Source organism: Eretmochelys imbricata, chromosome 22 (genome assembly GCF_965152235.1).
Source record: "Eretmochelys imbricata isolate rEreImb1 chromosome 22, rEreImb1.hap1, whole genome shotgun sequence".
In the NCBI taxonomy this organism is placed as follows: Eukaryota; Metazoa; Chordata; order Testudines; family Cheloniidae; genus Eretmochelys; species Eretmochelys imbricata.
In genome coordinates, this window is record NC_135593.1 from 3,640,598 (window position 1) to 3,667,204 (window position 26,607).

The following is a 26,607-nucleotide window of genomic DNA, read 5'->3' on the forward strand; positions in this document are numbered from 1 at the left end:
CTGTTCCCAAGGCAGCACTGCCTGGCAGTGAGGTCTGGACGCCTCGCGGCTCCCCAGCGGGTGGTGGTGCAGGAGGACGGGGAACGGCCACTCCCAGCACACTCCACCTGGGCAGGCCGACGGGGAGCCAAGGGCAAGCCTCGATTTGCATGTGAGAAGTGGGGAGAGCCGAGTCAGGCCCCTCGCTGCCCAGGTGCATGGGAAGCAGCTGCATGGTGTGTGCCCCTGCCGAGAGCACAGTCAGGCTGCCCCATGCAGCGCTGCCCAGGGCGGCACGAGCAGCATCCCAAGGCGGACGCTGCAGCCAGGGGTGCAGAGCGAAAGAGGCAGAGCACATTCCTTAGCTCCCTGGGGCTGGCAGCTCAGCTCCAGCTGCAGCTGTACCATGGCAGCCAGCGAGCCCTGCCCCTCTGCATGGCGCTAATCTGGGATGAGCAAAAGCCCAGCTGGAAGCTATTCATTAAACCCCTCCCTGCCCCCAGCAGCACCTGCCACCAAAGGTGGGGCCCATGCGGTGCACATTCCCTTCCCTCCCACACACAGCGTCCCCGCCCTCCCAGCGTCCCCAGGGCAGACCTGCACTGAACCAGAGCTCCAACCCGCACAACGGTGTCCACTCTCAGCTCCTCCCAAGAAGGGAAGGAGATGGAGATGTTCCCGGGTAGGTTTCACACAACTCATCAAAGGGCTGGGGGGATTGGTCCAGGAGGAGAAATTAGCAGAGCTGAGTGTGTGCTGCTTGGCTAAACAAGGGCTGCAGGCCGCGTGTGTTGGGGGAGACACCTAGGAAGACAGGGAGGGTGTGACTGTTACCTGCGGAGAGCAGTTAGATTGGAAAAGGGGGCTCCACGTAACGGGAAACGAGATTAAATCAAGGGAACCTGCATTTGGCCGAATGTCAGGAATGAGTTGCACAGGGTGGGAGTTCTTAGGTGCTCAGCAGCATCTCGGAGGGAAAGGCGGGTGGGACAAACCTGCTCCAGCAAAGGCCCAGCCTCGCGGCAGTGGGGAGTCTTTTCCATCCCTGACTGATTTCCAGCTGTGCAAACAGCAACCTGAGTGGCCAGGCTGGGCTGGAACTGCAAACACCCAGCCTTCAGGCCTGGCAGCGTGCTCGCCACTTTCAGCTAACTACCGCTCAGCTAGCCAAGTGTCCCTATTACGGGGGCGACTGACCTAGCTCTGGCCCTCCTTCCCCAAGCCAGACTCCCTTAGCTAGAGTGCGGCTGGGGGAACTCCGTATCTCAGAAATGCAGGCCACTTTTATTTAGGTACCTACACACAGGATTTCGGTTCCTTCCTCGAGGCATGCACAGAGCAGAGGTCCAGTGTCGGGTCCCTAGCAGTCAGGTCAAAGGGGCAATTTGAGACAGGTTTGGACATGGAAAGTAAAAGAAACAATTTTACAGGCTCTAAAGAAAGAACATCCAGTACTGGGGGATGCGAAAGCTCAGCCTTTGGGGGAGATTCTGGGGTTAGGCCCCGGGGGTAACTAAAGGATAACCAGCGGCAGAGTATTCATAGGGAAACCACACAAGCTGCCAAGCTCCGGGGGTATTTCTCTAACAAACGAGTGGAGAGCAATCTAATGAATGAGGGCTTTGAGGGGTCTCTCTGTGCACAGCATGGAAAGTCACCCTGGTCACACAGCAGCCGAGGCGACACACACATTTAAGTCAGGTTCCTGCAGCGTACAGACGGTCCCTGCATGTTTGCACTGCAGCGTATGACAAATGTGCTGCACGACGCTGCACTTGCAGCCGAAGCAAAGGGCTGCCCGCGTCACTTGAGGAATACCACGTGATGGCCTAAAGAGAAACGCAGGTGCTCAAGGGGTCGTTTCCAGACTGGAGCGGATTTCCACCGAGCCCCGCTGAGGAAGCGTGCCCGAGGCTATACGCGGGGAGTCGGGGCAGAACTAGACGGAGAACCCTGATCTCCTGACTCCCAGCCCCTGCCTTAACCTCAAGGCACCCTTCCCTTCCAGCAACCGAACGGTCACACCGATGGCGACTTCTGCTTTATGGCATTTCTCTGGCACACAGAGCCCCTGGCATGTGGCGGGGTGAGGGGGCAGGGGAAGGAGGTGTACAATGGGGACCCACAGAGCCCCTGCTGTCACAAGTCAGGGCAACTGCACCTATATTGCCTCTTCATGCTCAGCAGGGCTCCCACTCTCAGCTCCCCAGCCAATGCCTTTCTGGCTGCAGACGCACGTCTCTCCCTTCCGACTGGGAAATCCCCAGGCTGTACAGTTCCCTGCGTACTTCCCAGCATAGACCCGCTTGACTTTCCTGCAGAGACTGCTAACAGAGGCTACTGATATAAGTCACTGCACAGGTCTTTCTCACGAGGCCTACTTATTCTTAGGACAAAAGCATTACAGAGAAAACACAGTAACAGCACTAAAGGAACCTGCCCGCATGCTGATCAGCTTACCAGGGCTCACCCCAGCATGGATTCTTGCAGGATAAACCCTTCTCCCACACACAGACCCACAACCTAGGTGAGTCCTTAGGGTTACAGTTCATCTCACGGCTTCAGCACACCCATGACAAGGTCAGTCCACCCTTTTACACAGAACAGGGGTCTTTGACCCGGAGTTCATACACAAAGGGCGTGTCTTCAAAGGGTTGCTTTGGAGGGGATGCTTTTGCATTCCTCTCACCTCAAGGTATTTCCAAGGAAATCCACCTTCCACACACTGCTCCAAAAAGACCTGCGAACTTCCCCCTCCTTTCCTGAGATCCCAGTGATCTTGTCTAACGGCTAAAGAAGTTCCACACAATCTCACACTAGCACATAAACATTTGCATTTCCAATGCAACGCACCCCAAAGGTGTTAACCCTAACTCGAGCCAGTACATTCAGTCAGGACATTACCAGTCTGTCACAGCTGGTATGGTGGGGGAAGGTGGCACGCAGGGAGCCATGGAGGGGGCAAGAAGCCCCTGGGCTGTTCAATGAACTGGACTGACAACGTGTGCGACCCCCCAAGTTTAAAAAAGGGCAAACTGACAATTCCAGCCTGGCCAGCCACAGCTTGCCACACCATTGCGGCCGAGTCCCTGTAAACTCCAGGAAAGCCAGTAAGAGCTGCAGTTGCTCGGCCCCTTTGAGAGCAGGCCAGCAACTCCTGCGGGGCTGCGTACCCGGAAGTGCTTCGAGGGGTGTGGGCCCTATCTGTGCTCCACGCGCCCGAGGGCGGAGGCTCAAGCGGTGTCCGCTGGCCCGCACACACACAGTACTTCACCTCGTCCTCCAGATCGCGGGCGTAAGAGGCCATGCGGGCCAACGCCTCTCCAGTTCCTCCTCACCGCAGTCCAACCGAACGTGAAACAGAAGAATAGATGGTAGGTAGAGGAACACAGATCGGGACCATGCACCTCAAAGAACCTCCAGTTACTCCGCTCCTCTCTCTGGGTGTGTATTCCACCCATGGGTGACAGACCCGCAGTGCTCAGACTGGAGCGCGGTGAAGATGCTGGCCAGGATGATGCTGGAAATATGGCAGTTCCCAGTGCTGCGTCTGCAGCGGAGGTTTAACGAGTGTGTGACTGGAACGCCAGGGCACCACGCTACGTATGTCCAGCGATGGTCCTTCATGCAGCAATGCTGCAGAGACAGCTTGTGCTCTAGTGGAGGGTGCCCTTACCCCGTCAGGGGGAGGGATACGCACTAACTAGTAGCATGCGTGATGTATCCAGCAATCCATTCAGAGATCCCCTGCGTGGACAGCTCGTCCCATGAGCTCTCAGCTATGGCAAGAAATAGCCTTGGAGACATTGAGAGATTTGGTTCTCTGCAGGTAGAACGCCCAGGCACGCCTGACATCCAGGGAAGGAAGGGGCAGGGGTTTGGGGAGGAGAACAGGAAAGTGGATAGCTTGGCTGGCATTGGGGAGGAATTCAGGAGGCAAATGAAGAAAGCTTTCCCTTGTGAAGTACACGGTGAGGGTCATAAGGGCTCCCATATCGCCCACCCTTCTGGCTGAGGTAATAGCCACTAAGAACATGACCTACATGGACAGGTGGGACCTGGAGCCTGTTGCCAAGGGTTCAAATGATGGCCCAGTAAGTGCTGATAGGATGAGAGTGAGGTCCCATTGAGCTATAGGTTTGATGACTGGCGGAAAGGCCCTAACCAGGCCTTTCCTAAACCTCACTGTTATAAGGTGAATAAAGATGGAACGTCCATCTACTGGAGAAAGGCAGACATCGATTGCTGCACGATGGGACCCACAGTGAGCTAATGGAAACACTCGAGTTCTGTATAAACAGGAGGGGATCTAAAATGACTGGGATATCTGTAGCTTATCCTGAGCCCCGGTCAAGAAGCATCTCCACTTAGCTGAGTAGCAGGTTCTAGCTGAGTCTTTCCTACTCCGAGTAAGATTAGCTCGGACGGGTGTCGAGCATGAGCATTCTAGTTCTGATGCTCATCCAAACACCAGGCCATGAGCTGGAGTGGGTCTGGACTGGGGCATCTGACTCTGCCGCCTTCCGCAGGAAGGAGATCTGGGATGGGGCGGATCCTGATAGAACGGATCGACATCCTCAGGAGCTCTGTGAACCAAAACTGTCTGGGCCAGCTGGGAGCGCTGTCCTGTCTCTAGCCCTCTCCTGGCAGATCAGAGTGAGGGGCTTGTACCTGGCAGAGAGTTGCTCGTCTGATAGGGCCGACGTGCCAGGGGTCTCCTTGGCCCATATCAGAGTGAGGCCTCAGAGTCTTCTCCATAAGGTCTTTTCTTAATCTACGCTCACAAGCACGGCAAGTTTGCAGCAGAAAAGGGCGACAGACACTGCACTTTGCAGCAACATGCGCCTCCCGCAACAGTAGGGACAGAGTTGGTGCTCGGCCCTCGGGAGAAGGAGTGAGAGCAGGAGACAGCTCGTGAAACCCAGGACTCTGGGCATGGTCCCAAGGCTGCGGGGATGGAGTCCCTGGTACGGGGAGAAAAATGACTTATACTAACTACACTGAAAACTCACTATGGTAACGTGACTATTTACAAATATATTTAGAGGCCAAAGATGAAAGCTGGAGAAATCTTTGGACACAAGGCGTCTGACTCAGGCCACAGGGCAGTAAGAAGGAACTGGAGAAGCATTGGCCCTCAATCTGGAACATGTCAATAACTGCGGGTGTTCGAATTTCCCGACTCAGGCGCGTGGCATGCACACTCCCCCCATGGGGAGTACAGATAGGGACCAGCACGCCAAGCACAGGATAATGATACCGGTGCAAGGCAGGGTCCTGACCCTGCAGACACTCGCAGTGACGAGTACTGGGCGGGTGCAGGAGTCCCACTGCACTCAGAGGGGCAGATGGGGCAGGACGGGGGCCACTGTTTCAGAGCGGCAGGAGAGGCGGCATCTCTCCTTAGTGAGAGCAGCAGCGATTGCTGGGGGAGGATGGTTTCAATCAGGCAGAGGCCAGATTCTATAACCAGGAGACCTGGCAGATCAAGATAGGCTCGGGGAGGAGGCACTTGAGTAGCTGCTGGGCTGGGTGCGTGGAGTTAAGTCCCCAGCTCAGCGGAAGGGCCTGCCACTCTGCTGCTTTCAGACACTCCTCACTTCATTTACAGCCCCGGCTGAGTGCGCTAAGTGCCCCCTGGAACTTCTCCCCTGCCAAGTTTCATGCCTCGCAGTTGAGCCACTTCTGAGCCACTTCTGAGTACCACAATACAATGACACAGCTTGGATCATTTTTCCAGAGAGAAGGGTCATTTTCCCACCCTCCCCTAGCTCAGCGACGGCCCAAGAGGCTTCTCCAAACTTGCAAATAAAACCCCCTACGTTTGGCCAGAGAGCGGACCTGGAGAATTTCAGCCAGAAAGGTGAGATGTAGAGTTGTGAGCAGGTGCGACTAGTAAAGGAAATTCCCCAGCAGCCTTCGCCAGCCCCAGACAGGGAAATCCAGGAGCACCACCCCCCGAGCAGGGCACAGGAGTCTCATCCCAACAGCCACCCACTAAGCCACGCAGTGACCTCGTGTCCCTCTCCCCGTCCCATCCCCCTGCCCTCCCCCTTCCAGAGCCCCACTGTCACCTCTCCCTCGTATAAAGGGAGGAGAACGGCTGCCTGCACCCCTGCCCTGCCCGCTCCAAGCCAGCCATGAAAGGGCATCAGGTCTAGGCAGGGAGGGGCAGAGCCAGCTGCAGCCTCACACCCACACAGCTGGGCACAGAGCAGCCCCCTAGAGGCAGGAGTCTGCACTGCACCTGCTTTCTTTCCACCAGGCGTCCACAGTGACTGCAACGCGTGGTTGCATTTCCTGAGCCCACATGGACCAGAGCCTCACTTCCAAGCCAATCTGCCATTCCCTTTAACGCAAGGGCACCTGGAGCCCTCCGCTGTGGGGGTGGGGACAGAAGAGGCAGTCAGCAAGAACCCTGTAATAAACCCTCATGGCCCACCAAGCTGCCAGGCTCCACCTCCCCCCTTGAGCAGATCCTTGTCCTACTTGACCGGGCAGGATTCCATCACCAGGAACCAAGGCTCCCGAGTCCCAGTGTGGAAAACAGCACAAAAGGGGCTTGCATGCATTTACATGTAGTTCTATGAGTCAGGCACCTCCCAGGTGTGGATGGTGTTGCGGGGGGGTGGGGTGGAGGGGGGGCTGATCCCATGGCAGAGGGACGGGAATGGCCAATAGAGAGACAGAGTGAAAGCAGGTTTGGGGAGTTTGCACAAGTGCATTAAAGACCAAGGTGCTCTTGGGTTGCAGATGACTGGCAGGGAGGGGACACCTGGTCCAGGTGGCCTTGGTATGACTACACGGAGAATACTGACCAACCGGGGGGACTTCAGAGCAGAGTGAGAACTACAAGAAAGCAGCAGCAGGTCCTGGAAGGGCTGGTTTAGGAGGAAGAGCTAAATTTGTGTCAAGCTTGGGCAGGACAGGGCTGAGATGATATTGCAAGCGGTGCCCAGACGTGTAGTCTGGGAAGGGACTGTTTATGCTGGGCCCTGTGGGGTGATCCCACACAGCAAGGCACAGTGGGCTCGGAAGTAACCTCCCACGGGACTGACGGGAGCCCCACGACACTTAACAGCCTTGAGAAAAGCACCAGCCAGGCAGCAGAACATGGTGTAGGCCCCGCGGGATGGATGGGCCATGCCAGGCTTTTCCCATCGATGTGCTGGGCCTCTCATTTGAACCTGTCTCCACATGCTCATGGCTCCGGCTCGCTCTGCACCTTGGCCCTGGAGCTTCTGCTGCTGGCTCCCGGCCCAGAGCCCAGCTTTGGTGAGAAGCCTGAGGAAAATCCCTTCAGCCATGGTGGAGTTCATGGAAAGTGAGCTGGGTGTGGAGCATTGGAAGGCTGGTTACTCACAGGCTCTGGGCGAGCCGTGAAGGCAGTCAGTTAAAGGCACTCAGTGGGTAAAGTAGACACCTGCTAAGGTTTTAGCAGATCCTAATCTCCCCCAGTGCCAGCATGCAGTGCCCCGCCCAGCCTGACAGGCCAGGGAGGCACATCAGAGATCTGGCTTTGTGCTGAACTTTGGACCCTACCTGCATTGTCTCCTCGGGCACATGCTTAATGGTGCACCCTCAACATGAGATGGGAAGGGGGATTCGTTTATTTTAAAAACACAAACCAGGTAAATGTAAAGAAGAGAAGCGGGACGTGTGGGCATGCCCGGAGCCTGCACCAAATGGCAGCACGTGCAGGGGGCATGGAGCCTGCTGCATGCACATGGGGAGAGATGGAGTCGATGCATGGGAAGAAGCAGTCTCTGGGCATGGCCCATACCACACTCTAGCAGCAGGATGGCTCCAGGTTTGCTCCAGCAAGGGCATGGCTGTAAACAGCTCGTCAGCCGGGGCGCTGGGCCCCAGGAGAACAGCACCCATTCCGAGCAGCGCAGCGGCAGGGTGCCCTGGGGTGCTCTGCACCCGGTGAGGCTGCGGCTGTCGCGCGCAGGGCTGTCTAACACCTCGCCCTGGTGTTACCAGGGTCTGGGGAGCTAGAATCCCGGCCAGGATCTCCTAGGCTCAGGGTGGCTCGTTACCTGACCGTGCTCTTCCCAAGGTTCCCAAATTCCAAAACGTTCCTAAGAAAAGCAGGCCGCTCGCCGACAACAGAGAGGAGCAGGAAAAGGCCTCAGCCTTGCATTTCCTTCACCACCTTTCACTTGGCATTTCCCTCTGGCCAGGGGTCTGCAAGGACAGCAGGGGCTGCTATTCCAGTTGGGATGCCAGGGTTTCCCACCTGAAAGATGTACACGCCTGGGCATCACTCAGCGCCCCTCCCTGCCATCTCTGTGTAACCCCCACTGGAGCATGAGAACTGGGCTTTGATCGCTGCTATTTTAATCTCCTTTGGAAACAGATGTTCCTGGTGCATCTCCCCAGCCCCTGGGCTCGGTCTGTCCCTACCGCTCACGCTCACGGCTGACCCTTCACTGTTCTGTCGCTTCGCCCTCCTTCCTTTGCACACACAACCACCACATTCGGACAGGAATAACTTTCCCCCCAGGTTCTGCAGCCTGGCTGCGGCAGGGACTGTCCTTCCTCCTTACTGCGGTATAGCTTTCATAAGAGCCAGTCACACTGGCAAGGTCCCGGTACATAAAGTCATAGATTCCATGGCCAGAAAGGACCATGTGTTCATCTAGCATCCGGCCCATCAGACCTTTTAATTTGGCCCTTGAGCTCCTGCCGGGGAGCAGGGTTGGGGGCTTGCCCCGCTCCAGAGTTCCAGCTGGGGAGCAGGGTCAGGTGCTTGTCCCGCTTCGCACGCATCACAGAAGCGGCAGCATGTCCCACTTCTGGCTCCTATGCGTAGGGGCAGCCAGGGGGCTCCACACACTGCCCCCGCCCCAAGCACCAGCTCTGCAGTTCTCCTTGGCCAGGAACCACGGCTAACGGGAGCTGTGGGAGCGATGTCTGCAGATATGGCAGCGCGCAGAGCCGCCTGGCCGTGCCTCCACATAGGAGCCAGAGGCGGGACATGCCACTGCTTCTGGGAGTTACTTGAGGTAAGCGCCACCCGGAGCTTGCACCCCAGACTTTCTCCTGTGTGCCGACCCCCTGCCCCAGCCCTGATCCCCCTACCACCCTCTGAACCCCTTGGTCCCAGCCCAGAGCACCCTCCTCCACCCCAAATCCCTCATCCCCAGCCCCACCCCAGAGCCTGTACCCCCAGTTGGAGCCCTCACCCCCCCCCCCACCCCAACCCTCTGCCCCAGCCCGGAGCCCCCTTCCACACTCCAAACCCCTCAGCCTGGAGCCCCCTCCCCCACACCCCAACCCTCAGCCCCATCCCAGAGCCCCCTCCCACACTCCAAACCCCTCAGCCCCAGCCCGGAGCCCCTCCCACACCCTGAACTCCTCATTTCTGGCCCCACCCCAGAGCTCACACCCCCTCAGCTGGAGCCCTCACCTCCTCCCGCACCTCAACCCCCAATTTCTTGAGAATTCATGGCCTTCCATACAATTTCCATACCCAGATGTGGCCCTCAGGCCAAAAAGTTTGCCCACCCCTGCTAGAGGCTGTGATCAAGTCACCCCTTAACCGTCTCTTTGTGAAGCTAACCAATCAAGCTCTTTGAGCGTATCACTCTAAGGCAGGTTTTCTAACCCTTTAACCATTCTAGTCGCTCTTCTCTGACCCCCTCCCATTTATCAGCATCCTTCTTGATCTGTGGGCAGCAGAACTGGGCACCGGATTCCAGCAGTGGTTGCCCCAGCGAACGAACAGACATCAGCCACCGGCACAGAGCTCGGAAAGAGACTGCATGGCAGCTGCCTCCAGCACCCCAGATTCGCTCCCCTTTGAGTCCCCTCACAGGAAGGGCGTGTCCCGCGCACGCAGATTTCTCATATTTGTGCAGAGCGCTGTAGCTCCCTGATGGAAATCCTCCCACGCGGTCGGACAGCTGATGCCTCTGGGCAATGACGTAAGATACCCTGGCTGAGGTATCTTACCTCAAGTAGCTGCGTTCTAGTGCAGCTGCCATTGATCTCCTGCTGCTCCCTGCTTTTTTTTGGTGGGGGTGGGCAGAGGTGCTTCCCTCTCTGCCCTCAGAAAAGGTGGTTTCTTCCCACCCCATCAACTCTGAGTCCAGGGCACTCACCCATTCCTGCCAGAAGCTTAGAAATAGCCAGACACAAATTGCAGAGAAACAAGCAGTTATGCAGGTGTCCCAGAGCCTGCTGCCAAGGGGCAAGAGAGAATACCACAGACTCTTCCAAAGACAGCCAGCCCGAAAAACTAGTTTTGCAAAAGATTCCTACGTGGTTTTTGTTCAGAAAGGGTCAAAGCAGACCTAATTGCGGGGGTTCAGGAGGGTTTACAAGATTCTGCCTCTGATATTTTTCATTCAAAATGACCGTTAATTTTTTGGTTGACCTGAAACCAGATTTTTGGTGAACAAACGTTTTCAATTGTGTGTTTGATAAAGTGTGTTTGTTTTTTTAATTGTGAAAAATGTTCACAAATGGGTTTTTGGTGAAAATGTTCATTTTTGAAAAAAGACCTTTTTGAAAAAAGAAAAAGAAAAAGAAAAAAAACCCCTTTTCATCTGAAAAAATTTGGCCAGCTCCAGTTTCCACACACAGGGTTGGTTGGTTGTTTTCCAAAAGTAACCACAGCACAACACCAGGAACAAAGGCCACATTCTAAGGTCAAGAGGGCGCCTAAAAAAATAAAATCTGGATTTTCTTTAAAATACACTCCTAGCCCATAGTCCAACACCGCTCACAGCCAAGTGGGTAATCTGGACAGACAATTCCACGGTGCCAGCAGAGTCTGCCCAAATCCAAACTTAGCGACGATGTTTCCTAACGTGCATACAAGCAAAATCAAACGGCTTTATCTTCGTTGCTTTTAGTTTCTCCCTCTCACTGACTGCCCTCCACTGCCTTTTTGCTGCACACCTGGCTGCATGTTTTAACATTCAGCAGCTTAGGAATGTTTTTAAGGCACAAAAAAAGCAGAGCTAGAGAAATGTTTGAAGTGAGAAAAGCAGAATTTGTTTCCCATTTGTGTGATTCAAAAGAAGAAATTGCTTGAATAAGTTCTCTTCATTCCCCTCCCTCCCTCATCTTCTCCCCCTTCCCGTGAGGGATGGTGAAATGCTCCTTGAACTCAGCCTCACACCTCGGGTGGTGGCAGCCATGTGAGCAGGCTGGCAGGACTGGGGGTGTCGGGCAGACCTTGAGCAAGTTTCCCCTTGAGAGCCAGTCAGTAGCGCTGAAACAGGCTAGTGCTGCAAGCACAATCAAGGACAGCTAGTCTGCCAAAGCCTCCCCACAATCCCCAGGCTCCTGCCCCAGTGGCCTTTTCTTGTCCTTTACCTGTTTGCTTACTGGAAATCACCTAGCAGTGCACGTAGGCGTGCTCAGCAGGCAATCCCCACATGCACATGTGGCTTCCGATGCCAGCTACTGCTTTCCTTCAGTGCCGGACCAGAGAACACCCCCGAGACAGCACCTCAGCCGGCTGCCGGGTGGCAGAGGCCACCACCATGGAACTGGTGCATCTCTGCCGCGACTCGGGGAGCAAACCCCAAAGTGCCAAGCTCTCCAATGGGATTTCTAAGAAGCTGAGCCCAGATGAGAAGTGCTCAGATCCCTTTGCTACAAGTGAGGTTTGAGGCATGTCTGCAGCAGGCGTTTCCTGGGACCGTGAAGTGCCCAGCAAAGGGGAGAAATGGTTGTGTACTTTTTTAGGGTTCTGTATGCTGGAGAACAGAAGCCTGAAAGTTGTAACTATAGCTGGTCAACAGCGGGACCGGCTGTTCCGGGGCAGCCCGAGCAGGCAGCCAGCTGGCCTGGGAGTCTGGAAGCCTGGGGTCCCCCACCTAGGGCAGCCTGCATGACTCTAGGACAGCCTCACTGAGGACACTGGGAGCTGGGTCTATCACTCCTAGGCTCCCCGCTCCATGGCAGGGCACTGGTGGATGCTCTTCGCTGGATCCTGGGCAGGTGTTTCAGTGAAAATTTTGTTGAATCTGCCACAGAATCAGCAAAACATTTTGGTCCAGTGAACCAGCATTTTCTGACTAAACCAAGTTTCTGACTGTGACAAACAGGCCCCTTGACAAAGGGTCCCCTGGTCTTCGCAAACAACTCTTGTCTCAGACCTGACAAGCTCACTACATCAAATGCATGGCTTGAAGGGGATTTGTGCATAAAGGAGAACATGGAAGATCTCTATCGAAAGTTGAGGTTATTGAACTTTCTGATGTTCATAGCCATGGCAGGATGTGTGCATGGGTGACACTTAAGGAATAATGTACCTATATTGAGGTTTATACCCTTATGGGCTTAAAGCTAAGGGATGTCAGCAGGCCACGATACCACTGGGTAACGGCCTCTAGGCAGGCAGAAGCTGCCACCCCTCCCTGTCAGCTGGTGATGTTATGCCAGGCTCAGTTGTCCACCCCTGCCACATCCCAGGACAGTCAATGGAAAGCCATCACAGACAACTGAAAACAACCGAAACCACTTGGAGATAAAGAAAGGACATGGTACCAGGTGGGGGTCGCCTGTCTATGAACAGAGAAAAAGACTGTCTCAGTGTGACATCGAGTGGGGAGTACTCTCTGGGTCCATTCACCGAGGAGACAGCTTGTGGAGCGGGGGTGTTTCATGGAAGATCAGATCCTGGTTCCCGTGAAGCCAGCCAGCTCTGCAACAGACTGAACTTTGGGGGTGAGGGGACCCACTTTATCAGCTAGAAGAGGGAATTTCATTAATAAGTGTTGGCCCTAGTTCGTGTTCTGTGATTTTGTTTTGTAGTGTAGCCATTTGCTTCCATCTCACTCTCTTGTTTCTGGTAGAACCCCGTCCTTCCTTAACTCACCCTTTGTTTGTTCCAGTACCAGTGCCGTGAGTTATATGGGAGCAGTGGTTTAACTGGGGTCCCTGCACCTTTGGGGGCAAAGGCTCTGGAGTTTTTGTGAGTAGCCAGTGTCAGGGGCTGGATAGCACAGGGGAGTGCTTCAAGGGGAGTCGGGGACTGGGGTGCACCTATTGCTAACTGCAAGGTGAAGTCAGGGCTGGCACAGCCCAGAGGAGAACATAAGAACGGCCAGACTGAGTCAGACCAAAGGTCCATCTAGCCCAGTATCCTGTCTGTCGACAGTGCCAATATCAGGTGCCCCAGAGGGAATGAACAGAACAGGATCAAATGATCCATGCCCTGTTGCTCATTCCCAGCTTCTGGCAAACAAAGGCTAGGGACACATTCCCTGGCCATCCTGGTGAATAGCCATTGATGGACCTGTCCTCCATGAACTTACCTAGTTCTTTTTTGAACCTGCAGGAGCGTGCCTGAGTGGCTGAAAGGCTGGGGCTACCAGGGAGCTGACACCCAGTCACACAGACAAAACTCCCTCACGCTGGAGGCAGGGGGATAACGAGGCAACTCAGAGTTCTGGGTACCCCGAGATCCATCACAGTGGCCAGATCTACTCCTGTTTCCCCCCTTTACATTCATTTTGCTCGTCTTACTGCCATAGAAACTCTCAGAACATGATGCCTGCTCTCCCCGCTCAGACTGGCAGAACCCTGGGCTGGCTCAGGCCTCACCGACAGGAGATGGTTGCACCCGTTTAACAAATGGGGCAACTTTAAACAGATTTAACTAAATATGATTCGCGCGAACCTGGTGCAGCTCAGCCAGGTGCAGAGGGGACGTGCTCAGCCCTGAGCTGAGAAAAGCATTGCAGAGGTGTTATCAACAAGAAGAGTTGCACACAACCTGAATAAATTCCTTCCCCTCTCCTGCAGGTTCCACTGTTCTAACCCCACCAGCTCTCCGCTCAGCCAGAGAGCCTGCCAGGGTAGACAGGACCTGGTTTTCTATGCAGATTTCCTTTATAATCAATGGCTGCGAATGCCACCACAGAATCACTTATAGCTCTGTGCATCAAATCCACTGGGCACTGGGGATGGCTTACATCTCCAGGCAGGTACCTCTGAGCTAACAGGAGCATCTGCAACCTCTGGGACACGTTACACTGATCTTTAAAACATTTCAGCTAGAAAGCAGCCTTTGGGACCCCAGCCATTGTGCTGACCTGTGCCGGAAGAGTTAGCATAGTATCAAGCCTTTGTGGCAATCAATGCAGGCACCAGATCAACACGTCTTTGAGCCTCTTTAGAGGAGAATGGGATTGCATGGCTGCAGCTCAATCAATTTCACCCACCATTGGAAACACTGATTAACTCTATGCAAATGATTTTCCCGTTGGCTAGCAGGAGCGGCACCTCCGCAAACCTGAGTGCGCACAACAACGACTTTGGTGGTTCGGAGCCAGGCAAGAGAGCTAGCCAAGGGTGGATTTATCAGCAGTGGAAATTTGTAATGCAAATAACAGCCCCACCATTTACCACCCTCGGCTGAAATGTGCAAGAGAAAAGAGAGACCGGACACTCTGGCCCAAACGTAACAGGCGAAAATCATCAACAGAGCCAGAGTCACGTCTGCCCCTCTCTCAAGTAACAACCACAGCTGACCTGTGGCCACGAGGGAAGGGAGTTTTTCCGAGTTTCTAACTAGGAACCCAAGTGACCCTTTCACGTGTCGAACACAAAAGAGTCTAATCTGCCCAAGCACATTCTGCCTGCAGACAGGAGGCTAAGAGGGTCACCCAAAGGGTTCCCGTTACTTAGGAAATGACTTAATTCCTTCCCCCTTGTAGCCAGCACTCATTTCCTAGCCCAGGCCCCAGCTGAGCCGCTCTCTTCCCATATCACTGGTTTGGAAGCCCTTAAAGGGAGAGCTCTAATAACATGCTCTCGCTCCCCTCGCCCCTCCTGGAGCGGCTGCACTTTACCACTGGGAGGTCCTGTAAGCACTGGGAAGAGAAATTCCTGTCCAAATGAGAGAATACCTTCCAAACAAGGCTGCTGTCTGATTACAAGGCTTGGTAAGTGGCCGCGCTAGACAGTAATTCCTGCCAAAGCCCTGTCTGTGAATGCGCCAGGGGAAGACAGAGCGCTCTGGGGTGTGTGCATCACTGGTTTATTGTTATCTTCAGCCAGCTCCACAGCCCCAAATTTCAAAATCACAAGGTCAAAACATCTGAAATCCATTAGGAATTTCTAAAATTAGCCTGTCAACGCAGGGTTCCAGCCGCTGCTTCCAACACAAACGCCAACGCCCTGCGCCGGGGGAGTGACGGGCTGTCAGCACCGAGTCACGGCTCCCCCAGCCAAACTGATGGGACGCCCCCAGAGACTGCTCCTGTCCCCCAGCTCCCTCCTCTCCCGGGGCAGCCCTGGCGGCGAGGAGGGGGGGGGGGGGAAGCTGCTGCTATTTTGTTTGTTCCCCCCGCTGCCCCCTCTCCAAATTACATAAACGCCTCCTGTCTGGGTAATGGACTGAGAAGTGACACAAAAATCAATAAACAATTCCCGTTTGGAGATGGCCGGCTGCTGTTCCGAGCGGCTGCCTGGGCATCTCTGCCTGGAGCTGTCAGCATGTCCTCAGTCACTCACAGAGCCGGCGTCCCCTCCCCCATCCCCAAATCTAACCCCCTGAGCTTCCGGCGTCAGACAAAGGCCATAAGGTCAGAGGGGGCATGCTCGTCCGCGGACGCTGTTCTGTGCTTGCCCCACCTGGGTTTTGTCCGTGCTGGCAGGTGGGGACTAGCACTGCCCGGGAAGGCAGGGGCAGTGCACTGAAGGCCGGAGCTAAGAACCCCGGCCTAGACCCAACTGCTCACTTGGGATACTAGCCGGAGCCAGATTTCCAGCTCTCTCTTCACCGGGCCACCCACGGGCTCCTTACCCCGCCCCTCCCCCCACAACAGCCCCAGCAGCTCCTGGATGCGCCTTTCCTCTGTGCTTTGTTTTTCCCGGCCTAACGAGCTCGGAGCCCATTGCCTCGAGAGTGACGGTCTATCCCCCCTGCCAGGAATGCACAGGGCAGGGGCCGCTGCAGCAGGCTCGGGGCGCGGCATGAATCCCAGGGCTGCTGCGCTCGCTGCACTCCAAGGGACCAGTCAACACGCACTCGGAAGGGGGGCCAGTCTCTGCCTGCAGCCGCAGCCTGTCCGTCCGCATCGGGGAACTCACCTGGGCTGGGAGAGGGGGCTGCTGGCAAATCCCTCCGGCCCAGAGCTGCCCGCTGCGTCCGCTGCGGCACACAAACCAAGCTCCCAATGGCCGGACAAAAGCCACTTCTCCTGCCGTCCCGAAGGCCACCAGAGACTGCCCCCTCCCAAGCGCCCCCAGCACCCCGCTCCCTTGTCCCTGCTGGGTGCTAATCTTTGACCTCCCGCCATGGGCACAGTCCCTTGGTGCCTGTAGCCGACGGATCCCAGAGGAGGATCCCCAGCATCCCGCGATCTATCCTTCTGGAGAGCCAGGACTTCGCCCGTGCAGCCCAAACACTCGTTCCATTCACTGCTCAGATGTTGTTACGGTCACAATAAGGCCTGAGAGTTCCCAGAAGCCACGTGGCCCATCCATGTCCTGTTCCCACCGTCCATGAACCCAGAGCCAGAACAAGAGTCTGAACCAGAGGCAAAACTTGTGGAAGTCAAGAGCAACAAAGATCCTTTCCTGAGCAGCAACTCATTTGTGGGCATGTTTCCTATGCTACTGCTCAGAGCCCCCTGCAGGGACCAGACCAGCGCCCCACCTTGCCGGGTGCAGATGCAGAGCGAGAGATGGTCCCTCCCTGCCCAGCTCACAATCTAAATAGACAAGACACAGGATGTGGGATCCCCATTTTACAGCTAGGGAACTGAGACACACAACGATGAAGTGGCTTCTCCAAGGTCACACAGGGCGAGAGGCAGGAGCTGAACCCGGATCTCGCATCCAGAGCCTTCCCCCCAAAGCCAGCTTTCCTCTGAGACACGGCATTTGTATTTATACTGCAAACTCGTCAGGCTGGGACGGTCTTACTAGATGTACCTACGGCAGGGAGCCCAGAGAGCCTGTCCAGGCACGAACCCCACAAATAGTAGTGAACTATTAACAGCCAGCAAAGAGACCAATGACAGCTGCGGGAATGGAGACTGGCTAATAAATGCCTGTGCAAACAGTTGGCTGCTGGAGACTAGTCTCCATAACAAGTCGCCTGATAGACAGACCAGCCTCAGCTATCCCCGGGAGTGCTCCAGGGGGAGGGGCTGCTCCCCCCCGCCCCCCAGCAGGCCTCTGGTTGTTACCGTGCGTGTTGCATTTCGCCCATCCATCAAAGATAGCAGAGTGCCTCCAATGGGACACACCCAGGAGCAGCTCGGGCGAGAAGGTGCCTGTTACTTGTGGCAATAAGACAGGAATGGATCCAGAGGCTTGTGCTGGGGAATGGCAGAGCGTGAAGAGCAGATGCTAAAGACAGGCTAGCAAACAGCTGTGGGAAAGGGCAGTCTGTGCTGAGCCCGGTGTTCCAGCATCTCTAGGGGGGCATCTACGCTGCAGCTGCAGGGGCCATTCACAGCTCGGGTGGCTGGACGTCTGCTCGGCCTAGAGCACTAAAAATAGCAGGGGCCCAGGCCTGCCACCCTGTACTTGCCTAGGAGCTCAGGGCAGCCGCTTGACCTGGGAATTACACCTCCTAGCTGCAGTGCAGCTGTACCCTGGGCGGCCAGGGTTGTTCCTAGCACGCACAGATGCACCAACGTCCTCCAGACCCAGTGGGCCCGTTTTAACCCCCACTCTCCTTTGCCCTGAACTTTGGGAACACCCTCGCTTGGGGCTGGGCTCAGGCCAAACAGCCAGTGATTCTTAAAGCACCACCACTTAGGGTACGTCTACCCTGCAAACTCCTTATGGCGCCACGTAGAGTCCGTGCCCCACACGCCCCCCAGCGCAGGTATAAATAGCAGTGTACCCAGTGAGGCACGGCTTAGGGGAGACATGACACACCTGGGGCTTAGGCCCAGGGCACGTATCCTACACAGCTCTCTACTCGCCCGAGCAGCACCTCACCTGCGGCAGGGAATGGCTCCGGCAGCTCCCAGCCGCCTCTCCCCTGCCATGGGCCCTACATGCTGCTGCCAGAAGTATGCAGTATCGACAGGCCCTCCGTTCAGGGTAGACATACCCCTGCATTTTCAAAGCAGTGGGAAAACCCCAGCGCAAACAACCAGTTCATTAGGTCTGAATAAAATCCACTTGGAGTTCTGCAAGCTTGGGGCGAAACACCAAACCCAACCCAACCCAGCTTCTTTTCAGCAGTTAAGTTACTGAAGCTTCTACCTTCAGACTCGCCAGGCAGCTTGTCCTGAATGAGAGCCCCTGAGAAAAAAGGCTTTGTTTTAAAGCTTCCTCCTCAATGTGATACTCTCTCCTAGATACTCACCCTCCAACCCACCACCGATCGGAGCCAGTACCCCCAGCTGCACTCATTCACATGACCCTCTCGTGGCTGGTCCATCAGGGGATGAGACCTACTGGTGAAAAAGGGACTCTCCCGCCACTCAAGAGGGCAGCAGGGGCCTTGCTTTTGGAGCAGAAGGTCCAGGGTTCTCAGCTCAGCTCCCCAGGGAGCATGTGGTAGAAGAGGGACATCTGGAACCCCCCACCTGTATCCTGCAAAGAGAACAACTCACGCCCACGCAGCCAGGAGAGACCATGCCCTGCCCTGCAGGCAGCCAGCCAGCAGAGAGAGGCACCGCTGCATTGAAGGGAATGGGGCGTGGCGGAGCTCTGCTGCATGATGCCCATATTAAGAGCATTAGAATCCATCTATCCCAGTGCCAGGCTTCAGAGAGAATGAACAGAACAGGGCAATTACCAACAGATCCATCCCCAGTTGTCCAGTCCCAGCTTCTGCCAGTCAGAGGCGTAGGGACACCCAGAGCATGGGGCTGTGTCCTTGACTATCCTGGTTAATAGTCATTGATCGACCTATCACCCATGAACTTATCAAATTCTTTTTTGAACCCTGTTATACTTCTGGCCTTCAGAATGTCCCCTGGCAATGAGTTCCACAGGTTGACTGGGCACTGTGTGAAGAAGTACTTCCTTCTGTTTGTTTTAAACTGCAGTTGGTGACCCCTAGTTCTTGTGTTATGGGAAGGGATAAATAACACTTCCTTATTTACTTACTCCACCCCAGTCAGGATTTTACAGACCCGGATCACATCTCCCCTTAGGCATCTCTTCTCCAAGCTGAAAAATCCTAGCCTCTTCAATCTCTCCTCATACAGGAGCTGTTCCATACCCCCAATCATTCCTGTTGCCCTTCTCTGCACCTTTTCCAATTCTAATAGATCATTTTTGAGATGGGGTGATGAGAACGGCACACAGTATTCAAGCTATTCTGATTTAGTTGGGGATTGGTCCTGCTTTGAGCAGGGGGTTGGACTAGATGACCTCCTGAGGTCCCTTCCCAGCCTGATATTCTAGGATTCTATGGGCGTACCGTGGATTTATATCATTGCATTATGATATTTTCTGTCTTATTATCTGTCCCCTCCCTAATATTGGGGCACTGGGGAGGAGAGGAATCTAGCTGGTTTGTAGAGCTCTGAAGGGCTCAGTCCTGGGGAGCGTGTGCTGCTCTGAGGGGCAGCTGGAGGAATCACAGCTTCATTTTACTAAGTTTCCTTTTCCTTTCTTTATTGGCAGCTTCCAGTTCCAAAGGATTTGGGTTCCACAGACTAACTGCTGGGAGCAAATCCAAGCATCTCCAAGGCCCCAAAGCTGCTGCATGCAAGTCCTTGCTAGCCTAGGAATAACTCACCCAGTGCGTTTCCTTCTCGGGAGCCTTTTATAGACCTTCCTTATTTGATGGCTGAATTTTAAACAATTACCCTGGCTGCAGCACACTCCTTCGATAGCTTTAGTCAGACGGCAACTTCTCAGCCCAGCCAGAAATCACCTAGGCTAGTATCAGCCCTGTCTGCTTCCGAGCTCTGCTCAGGCCGGCTCCCAGCCTGTAATGTTGGTGACTCAAGGGCTTAGCAGAAATGACATTTCATTTCCTATGCTGCGGGTGACTTTACATGGCCTTGTCATAGGTAACATGGTCATTTATCTTGTGCAAGCATCGCCTGGCTGGGGTTTGCGCTGTTTGTTTGCAGATCTTTGTCTCTGTAGAGCCATTAGGGAAGACAATGGGGTCAGGACACCGAGGAACAGCACAGAGGAGACTGGTTGGGAGGTCAGGGCAGATAAATACAGCCAGGGTTTCTTTGGCTGGAGGGGCACAGAGAGCTGGGAAAGACACATCACAGCCTGCCTGGAATGCAGTCTGCCATTGCCGGCTGTGGACAAAGCGGACTAATCAGGAGTGTTTGTTCACCTCGGAGTCGGGAGCACAAAGAAACAGCTGCAGATAGGCCAGAGAAAAGAATCTGATCGCAGATATGAGTCCCTCTCTGCAGCATATGTTCTTCCAGCCAAAGGGGAGCGCATACCTGGGTGCAGAGGGACAGAGATATTTCCAAGGCGCTGGCCCATTACTGTGCTGGGGGAATTCTCGGAGGCTAATCCTGAAGGTATGTGCAAAGACCCCAAGTCAGGAGCGGGTGACTGATGGGCTGAGCTGTTCATACGCTGACAGCTCAGGAGCACAAAGGAATCTAAGCAGGAGAAACCCTTCCCCTAAACAAGGCTAAAGAGCAGAGGCTGCCTATGGCAATTAGGAGCAGATCTGCAGCTATTAGAGCAATGAGGGAAGAGCAAGCCGATCAGTAATCCACCCCAGCAGCTCCCAGGTCACCGGCAGTCAAGAGACCGACAGACTCCAGTTTGATCTCGGACCCTGTTCCCGTGGTGCAGTGCGCCCCGCCCAGCCTAAAACAAGTGGGACCCACAAAGCAGGTCGCTGCACCAGCACCAGCAAACTAGACCTGTCAGAGGGGTCCTAGGCGCCGCCTCACCCCTGTGTCTGGGGTTAATTGTCCATTGCCCCAGTGCAAGTGAGCTGAAAACAGTCAATGGGACTGTTAAAGCCAGAGGAGCGGGGGGCTCAGGGCAGGTGCAGCTCAAACGCCATTCAGCTCACTTCCTGAAACTGGTGAGGTTTCAAGCCGGCAGGGTCCTTTTAGCTTCCAGGTGCTGTCAGCTGTCATTGCCTCTCATCATTCACTCTCACCAAGCCCTGCTTACTCCACAGCTCCCAGGGCAAGGCCCCTGGAACCTGCACTGACGGGAGAGTCTGTTCCTGCTTCGTTGAAGTTTAAACTGGAGGGTTCTGGAGAATGGAAATCGAATCAGTCAGCCTAGCAGCCGCTGTTATTGTTTTGATGCCTCCTTCTGTTTGCTTTACACAGCCCCCACTCACACTTTCATAGCTGGTGTGAACAACCCACTGAGGCATGGCAGAAGCCAGCGGCAGGGGGCCGTGGAGGGTCAGGCAGCTAGGGAGAGGTCAGGCAGCGGGACAGCTTGAGACAGTAGGAGAAATACTGGAGCTGAACGACCCTGGAACGACTCCCTTCAGGTTTCAGAGTTAACGTCCCACTGAAATGAATGGGCTCTCTGAAAGCTGTTGTTTCAGGCCGGCTGCAGACTCAGGCAGACAGCACTGCATCAGTTCACACTTGATTCCAGGCAGGATGTGAACACCCGCAAAGGCCAGGAACAGATGTTTTTATAATGCAAAATGGAACAAGGCCCCTCAGCGAGGAACGGAGTCTGCAGCCAATCCCATGGAACACAGAGGGCTCCAACTAGCACCAGTGCAGATCTCAGGGGAACGGGGTAATGGGGTGATGTGGTGAAGGGACCCCACTTGGGTTGTGGCAGGGGTGGGGTTAAGTTTTGTCCCAAGCAGGCAAAAGGACTGATGAGGCTGCAGGACTGTAGTGGAGAAGAGCCCTGCAGACATCTGTGCTCAGGATGCCCCGGGGGAAGCATCCCTCTACTTTCCAGAGGCAGAGAGCAGGGCAGGGAGGGAGCTGTGTCTGTAAGACAGGCAGGTTCCTGCAGGAGGTTCACCCCCCATTTTACTTTTTACTGCATTTTACTTTTTCTGCAGTAAAAACAGCAGCCATGAGCTAAGTTGCAGAGAGTCACATCCTCATGTTCCATCTAAATTGCACCAAACCAGTGTATTATCAGGCTGCTGTGAAGCCACTCCTGTCCTAAGAGTACCCATCACTGGGTAAAGAAACAGATCTTAAGACTTTTAAGAAAACTTTGTTTGACAGCATTCTGCCTGGCAAAGAACCACTTATCAACAGCTGTATTTGTGAAATCTCTACTATTGTTTGGCCTTTGTGGTTCCTACTTCTCTATTATTTATCTGTGTGGTCTCGGTCTGATTCTTTTATTGTTTCAGTCTGTTGCATATCTCATGAATCAACTGAAGTGGTGGGGTGTGATTGGTTAAAGAAGTGTTTTATAATGAGCTAGGATGGGTGAAAAATACCATTTTGTAGGACTTTAGTGTAAAATGACTGGTTAAGGTACGGCTAAGCAGGACCCAAATTTTAACGATATAAACTGGGGTCCAAAGGGAGGTTCTTCAGAACCTAACTTCAGAACACAGCCCAAGGTCAACGCTGCAAAACCATCACACCCTGCTGACCATACTGTGCAGAAGCTGGAAGCCCAGACAAGGAGATCCTGACCGGCCACCAGGAAAAGTCTGTCTGCCTTATTAGGAGTGGTGAGCATTGTATGCTTAGCGTGTGTAGTCTGCTGATCAGCTGTTAATAAATATAGGTTAGTACTGTGTCAGGCTCTTTCACTGGTAAAAAGCCCCACAGACCCATAGAGCCCTGGGCCCACTAGGAATGGGTGTTAGCCCTGAGCCCATGGAGAGGTAGAGTTGGGTCCCTTACTCCCTGAGTGCCCACAGATGTAGGGGGCTGGGAACCCTAAATTGTGCAGATAACACCGGGAGGCCCCCTCTCCCTGGGGGTCCAGCCTATCTCCCTTTGCTGGTCTGCACTGTGGGACAGAAGGCTTCCTGCTGGAAAACGAACACGGCGCAAGCAGGGCTCAGGATTTCTCCTGAAGGGGCTGAGGCCTGCACAGCTAGGCAGAGGGTGCTGCTATGGGCTCGCTGGGGGTGCTCGTCAGCTCGGCAACTTTTGCAAGAGAATCGTACTCGGACTGCAGGGCTTGGCTGGGAATCCAGGATCGATGAATGCGGAGAAAGGCTCCAGCCCAGACACACACAGCCCAGCCTCCCCAGACCCATGCGGCACAAAGCCAAGAGCGCTGTGTAAAGGGCCTCGCTGCGTTAACTCTTCACAGAGAGCTAGCATGGCCCTGGCCCGCCATGCCCAGCACTGAGTGCTAGCAGGAGAGGACATTACACAATCATACATTCAAACATCCCCATTGCCCGGTGCCCATAATAACCACAGCCAGCAGGGCAACACCGACCCGCCATACCAGCCAGCTGCACACGTGTCGGAAGGCACCAGCTCCCCTCTCGGCAGGAACGCACTTATCCGGCAAGGCAGCTGGCATGAGCGCACAGCAGAGCCCTGGCCAGGCTACGCTGTGCTGCCATTCAACTGCCTCTTAGCAGAGCACGTAGGAGCCAGCCCCAGCGGGAAAGTCTAACACAGCCGGCAAAGTCGTCGGGCCAAATTCTGCCCTGGAGTCCATAACATGACTTCCCACAGCCTGGGCCCTCAGCAACTCCTAGAAACAGCTCGCTCCGCCCCAGAACCACCCGGGAGCTTGCTCAGAACCCCACTCACTGGCCACCTCCAGCGACGCGTTCCGGCTCACGGCCTCTCCCAGGTAGTTCCTGGCCACGCACACGTACACGCCCTCGTCGGGCTTGCTCCTCCTGCCGTGGACGATGCGCAGGAAGAAGAGGGAGCCACTAGGCAGCAGCATGCGATGGGATCGCGGGTCCTCCTTGTCCGTCTCCACCCGCTCCCCATCCTTGTACCATTCGATTATCGGGGTGGGGCGCCCCTCCGCCTTGCAGTTCAGCGTCGCTGGCTCCCCCTTGGAAACGATGAGGTCGGAGGGGTGCTCGACTATCCTTGGAGAAAAGTCTTCGAGTCGAGGGCGGGAGCCTGAGAGGCAGAAGAGAGAACAGAAATCAGGGCGAGGGCTCCAGCTGGGAAGGGCAGAGCTCCCAAGGGGATTAATAGCCATGCTGCTGGGAATGGAGACAATGGCCCTCAGCAACCCTGAGCTCACAGGACTGTGTGGCCCCATGGCTGGAGATGGGGATGTGGCACTCCGTACCTCAAAGCAGCCCCCTGGAACCCCCATATTCACCCTGTCATACAATTATGTACATTTCATACAAACATGCCATGTAAGATATCTTATGAAAAGTCATGATCTGTGAAACCCATTGTTCTGTCCAAATATGTATTTTCTTAGTGCGTATCAAGTTATGAGATTTTGCTGTATGGTGGTTACTGAAATATGTTGTCATTTGCTAGTGACATGCAAAGGAGATGAACCACTCCCAGGAGGGTGTTCAATGACAATCATCAGGGGAGGTGTAATCAAGGGATTGACAATTGCACAAGCACCACACAATGGGGACTGCTCAACTCTATGACTCGGTTGCAGAAGACAACACCAGGGGGATAGCTCCAACCTGTTACTCTGCAAAGCCCACCAGGACACGTCTGGGCTGGTGTTTTCCAGGCATGTGGTCTGAGAGCATAAAATAAGAGACAGTGGCATCATGCCATGGCCTTTCTCCTCCCCCACCTATGCTGGAAGCAACAAGAATGCTGGGAAGACAAAGACTTCAGCTGAGGGGACTGGTCCCAGGCTTAAGGGAGAAGCCTGTGTATTAAGAACTGTAACATCCAGTGGGCTTGATCCAAATACTGCCTCGTGCAATAAGATTTAAGATTTCGACTGTCTGCTTACCGTTTATTTTCTTTGGTAACTATCGATGACCTTTTATGCCCACCACTTATAATCACTTAAATCTATCTTTCTATAGTTAATAAATCTGTTTTATATTTTACCTAAAACAGTGTGTTTTGGTTGAAGAGCTTGGGCAATCTCAGCTCAGTTTACAAAGGCTGGTGCATAACCTCTCCACATTGAGGGAGGGGTGGACTGAGTAATAAACTTATGCTGGTCAGGCTTCTGACCAGGGCAAGACAGTAGTACAGTTCTGGGGTGTAACGCTGGGGAGCTGGGGGGATTTGGCTGGTGCCTTTCTTTGTGTGATTCACGAGTGGCTCTGGGAGCATTCATGCGAGCTAGCTGGGTGTGGGACTCCACATGCGGCTGTACTGAGTGGTAACAGCACCTGGAGGGGTTTGCTGCTTGTCACTAGCAAAGCACTGTGAGAGACAGCCCAGGCTGGAGAGTTAAGGGGGCACAGAAGCACCCCAGTTCCAGGTTGTACCCCGGAGACCCCATCGCAGGGGGCTGGGACTCCAGGAATCTACCCGGGCAGCACCGAGAACACTAAACGCCCGAGAGACAGGCTCACGCTCCCAGGGTTCTACACCATTTCCCGATGGCCTCTCTGCGCGCTGGAGTCCTGGGGCCCAAGGCCCGGGGAGCGCGTTGCTCCTTTTATCATTAGTTTCGCTTTCTGATCTATTGTCTCGCTGAAGCCAAGTTCTCCTGATCCCTTCTGGGAGAACATGCTACAGCCCATACTCAGAGATGGGGAAAGGAGCTTTTCCAGCTTGGGGAAGGGGGCAGAAGGGGAGCCGCAAGGCTGGTGGGGCCAGTGCACAGGGATCCTGGGAAGAGACTGGAAGAGCAGACCACTACTGATAAGTCCTTGGGTGGCTGCCAGGAGCCCTGGTGGAAGTGAGCTGTCTGCAGCTCGTGGCTCTGGATCTATATTTAGCTCTGGCTCACACTCAGCATGGGAAACCACACCACAGCACAGGTGTGCCCGGAGGAGTCACCCTAGGAACTCAGCGTTCCAAGTACTGTCCCTGGGCTGGCTGCCCTACAGCTTCCTGCCCTTTAGAGATCAAAGCGTGAGCCTCAAAACCTTTACACCAGGACGCCTTTCTTACCACGGCAATCGTCACACCAGGAGCCCAATCATCTGCTGAGGTCAGGGCAAGCCCACAGCCAGGACAAACCCACAGGGACATTACAAGAGAGGGGCAGACAAGTCGCACGCACAAGCAGCTCGCAGATGAGCATTTCATTCGACAGCTCCAGCTCTCACTGAATCGTACTCATCTGACGCCCCAGCTCAGCCAGGCTGGAATCCAGGCTCCCCCAGCTAGCAGGGCAGTGGCTGCCTCTTATGGGCCCAACACACTGGGCTAGGCCAAGTGAATGGCCCCTCAAGGTTCACAGCCTGCTCAGCCTTCTTGCCCCGTTTGCTCCATGGCAGCAGAGAACCACACTACCCTAGTTCCCAGGAAGAGCCTAGCAAGCTGGCTGGTTGGGACATGCTCAGACAGGAGCATTTTATTCACTTTCCTGATAGGATTCATGGGGAAAGCTCTCGACTGTTCCAGTCTCCGGCTCATGGCATAGCCACTTTGAGAGCATGCAATGCCTGCAACCTGCCCTGGAGACTGCACCCTCAGCCTTTGGCACGTCAGTCCCAGCAGAGTCACAGTCTGGACTCCGGTTAGGACAGGGCATCCCTACTACGCCGGCCCAGCTCCCTGCACGTGGCCGTTGCTGTCAGAACACCGAGAACATCATGCCCAGCTCGGGGAGAGGGAACTCAGTTGCCACGTCTAAGCTGATCAGTGAATTGGAGTCTCAGTCCAGCTTCTCTGGGGCAAGTGTCTGCAGCATGAAATT

At 54.8% G+C, this 26,607-nt stretch overlaps 1 protein-coding gene across 1 annotated transcript in view; it reads right to left on the reverse strand.

The window, feature by feature from the left end:
• Positions 1-26,607, reverse strand: part of ROBO3 (roundabout guidance receptor 3) — a 139,951-nt gene that overhangs the window by 91,082 nt on the left and 22,262 nt on the right. The window contains exon 2 of the mRNA XM_077839631.1: positions 23,589-23,915. Coding sequence (XP_077695757.1) covers positions 23,589-23,915 — 327 coding nt within the window. The remainder of the gene's footprint in view (positions 1-23,588; positions 23,916-26,607) is intronic.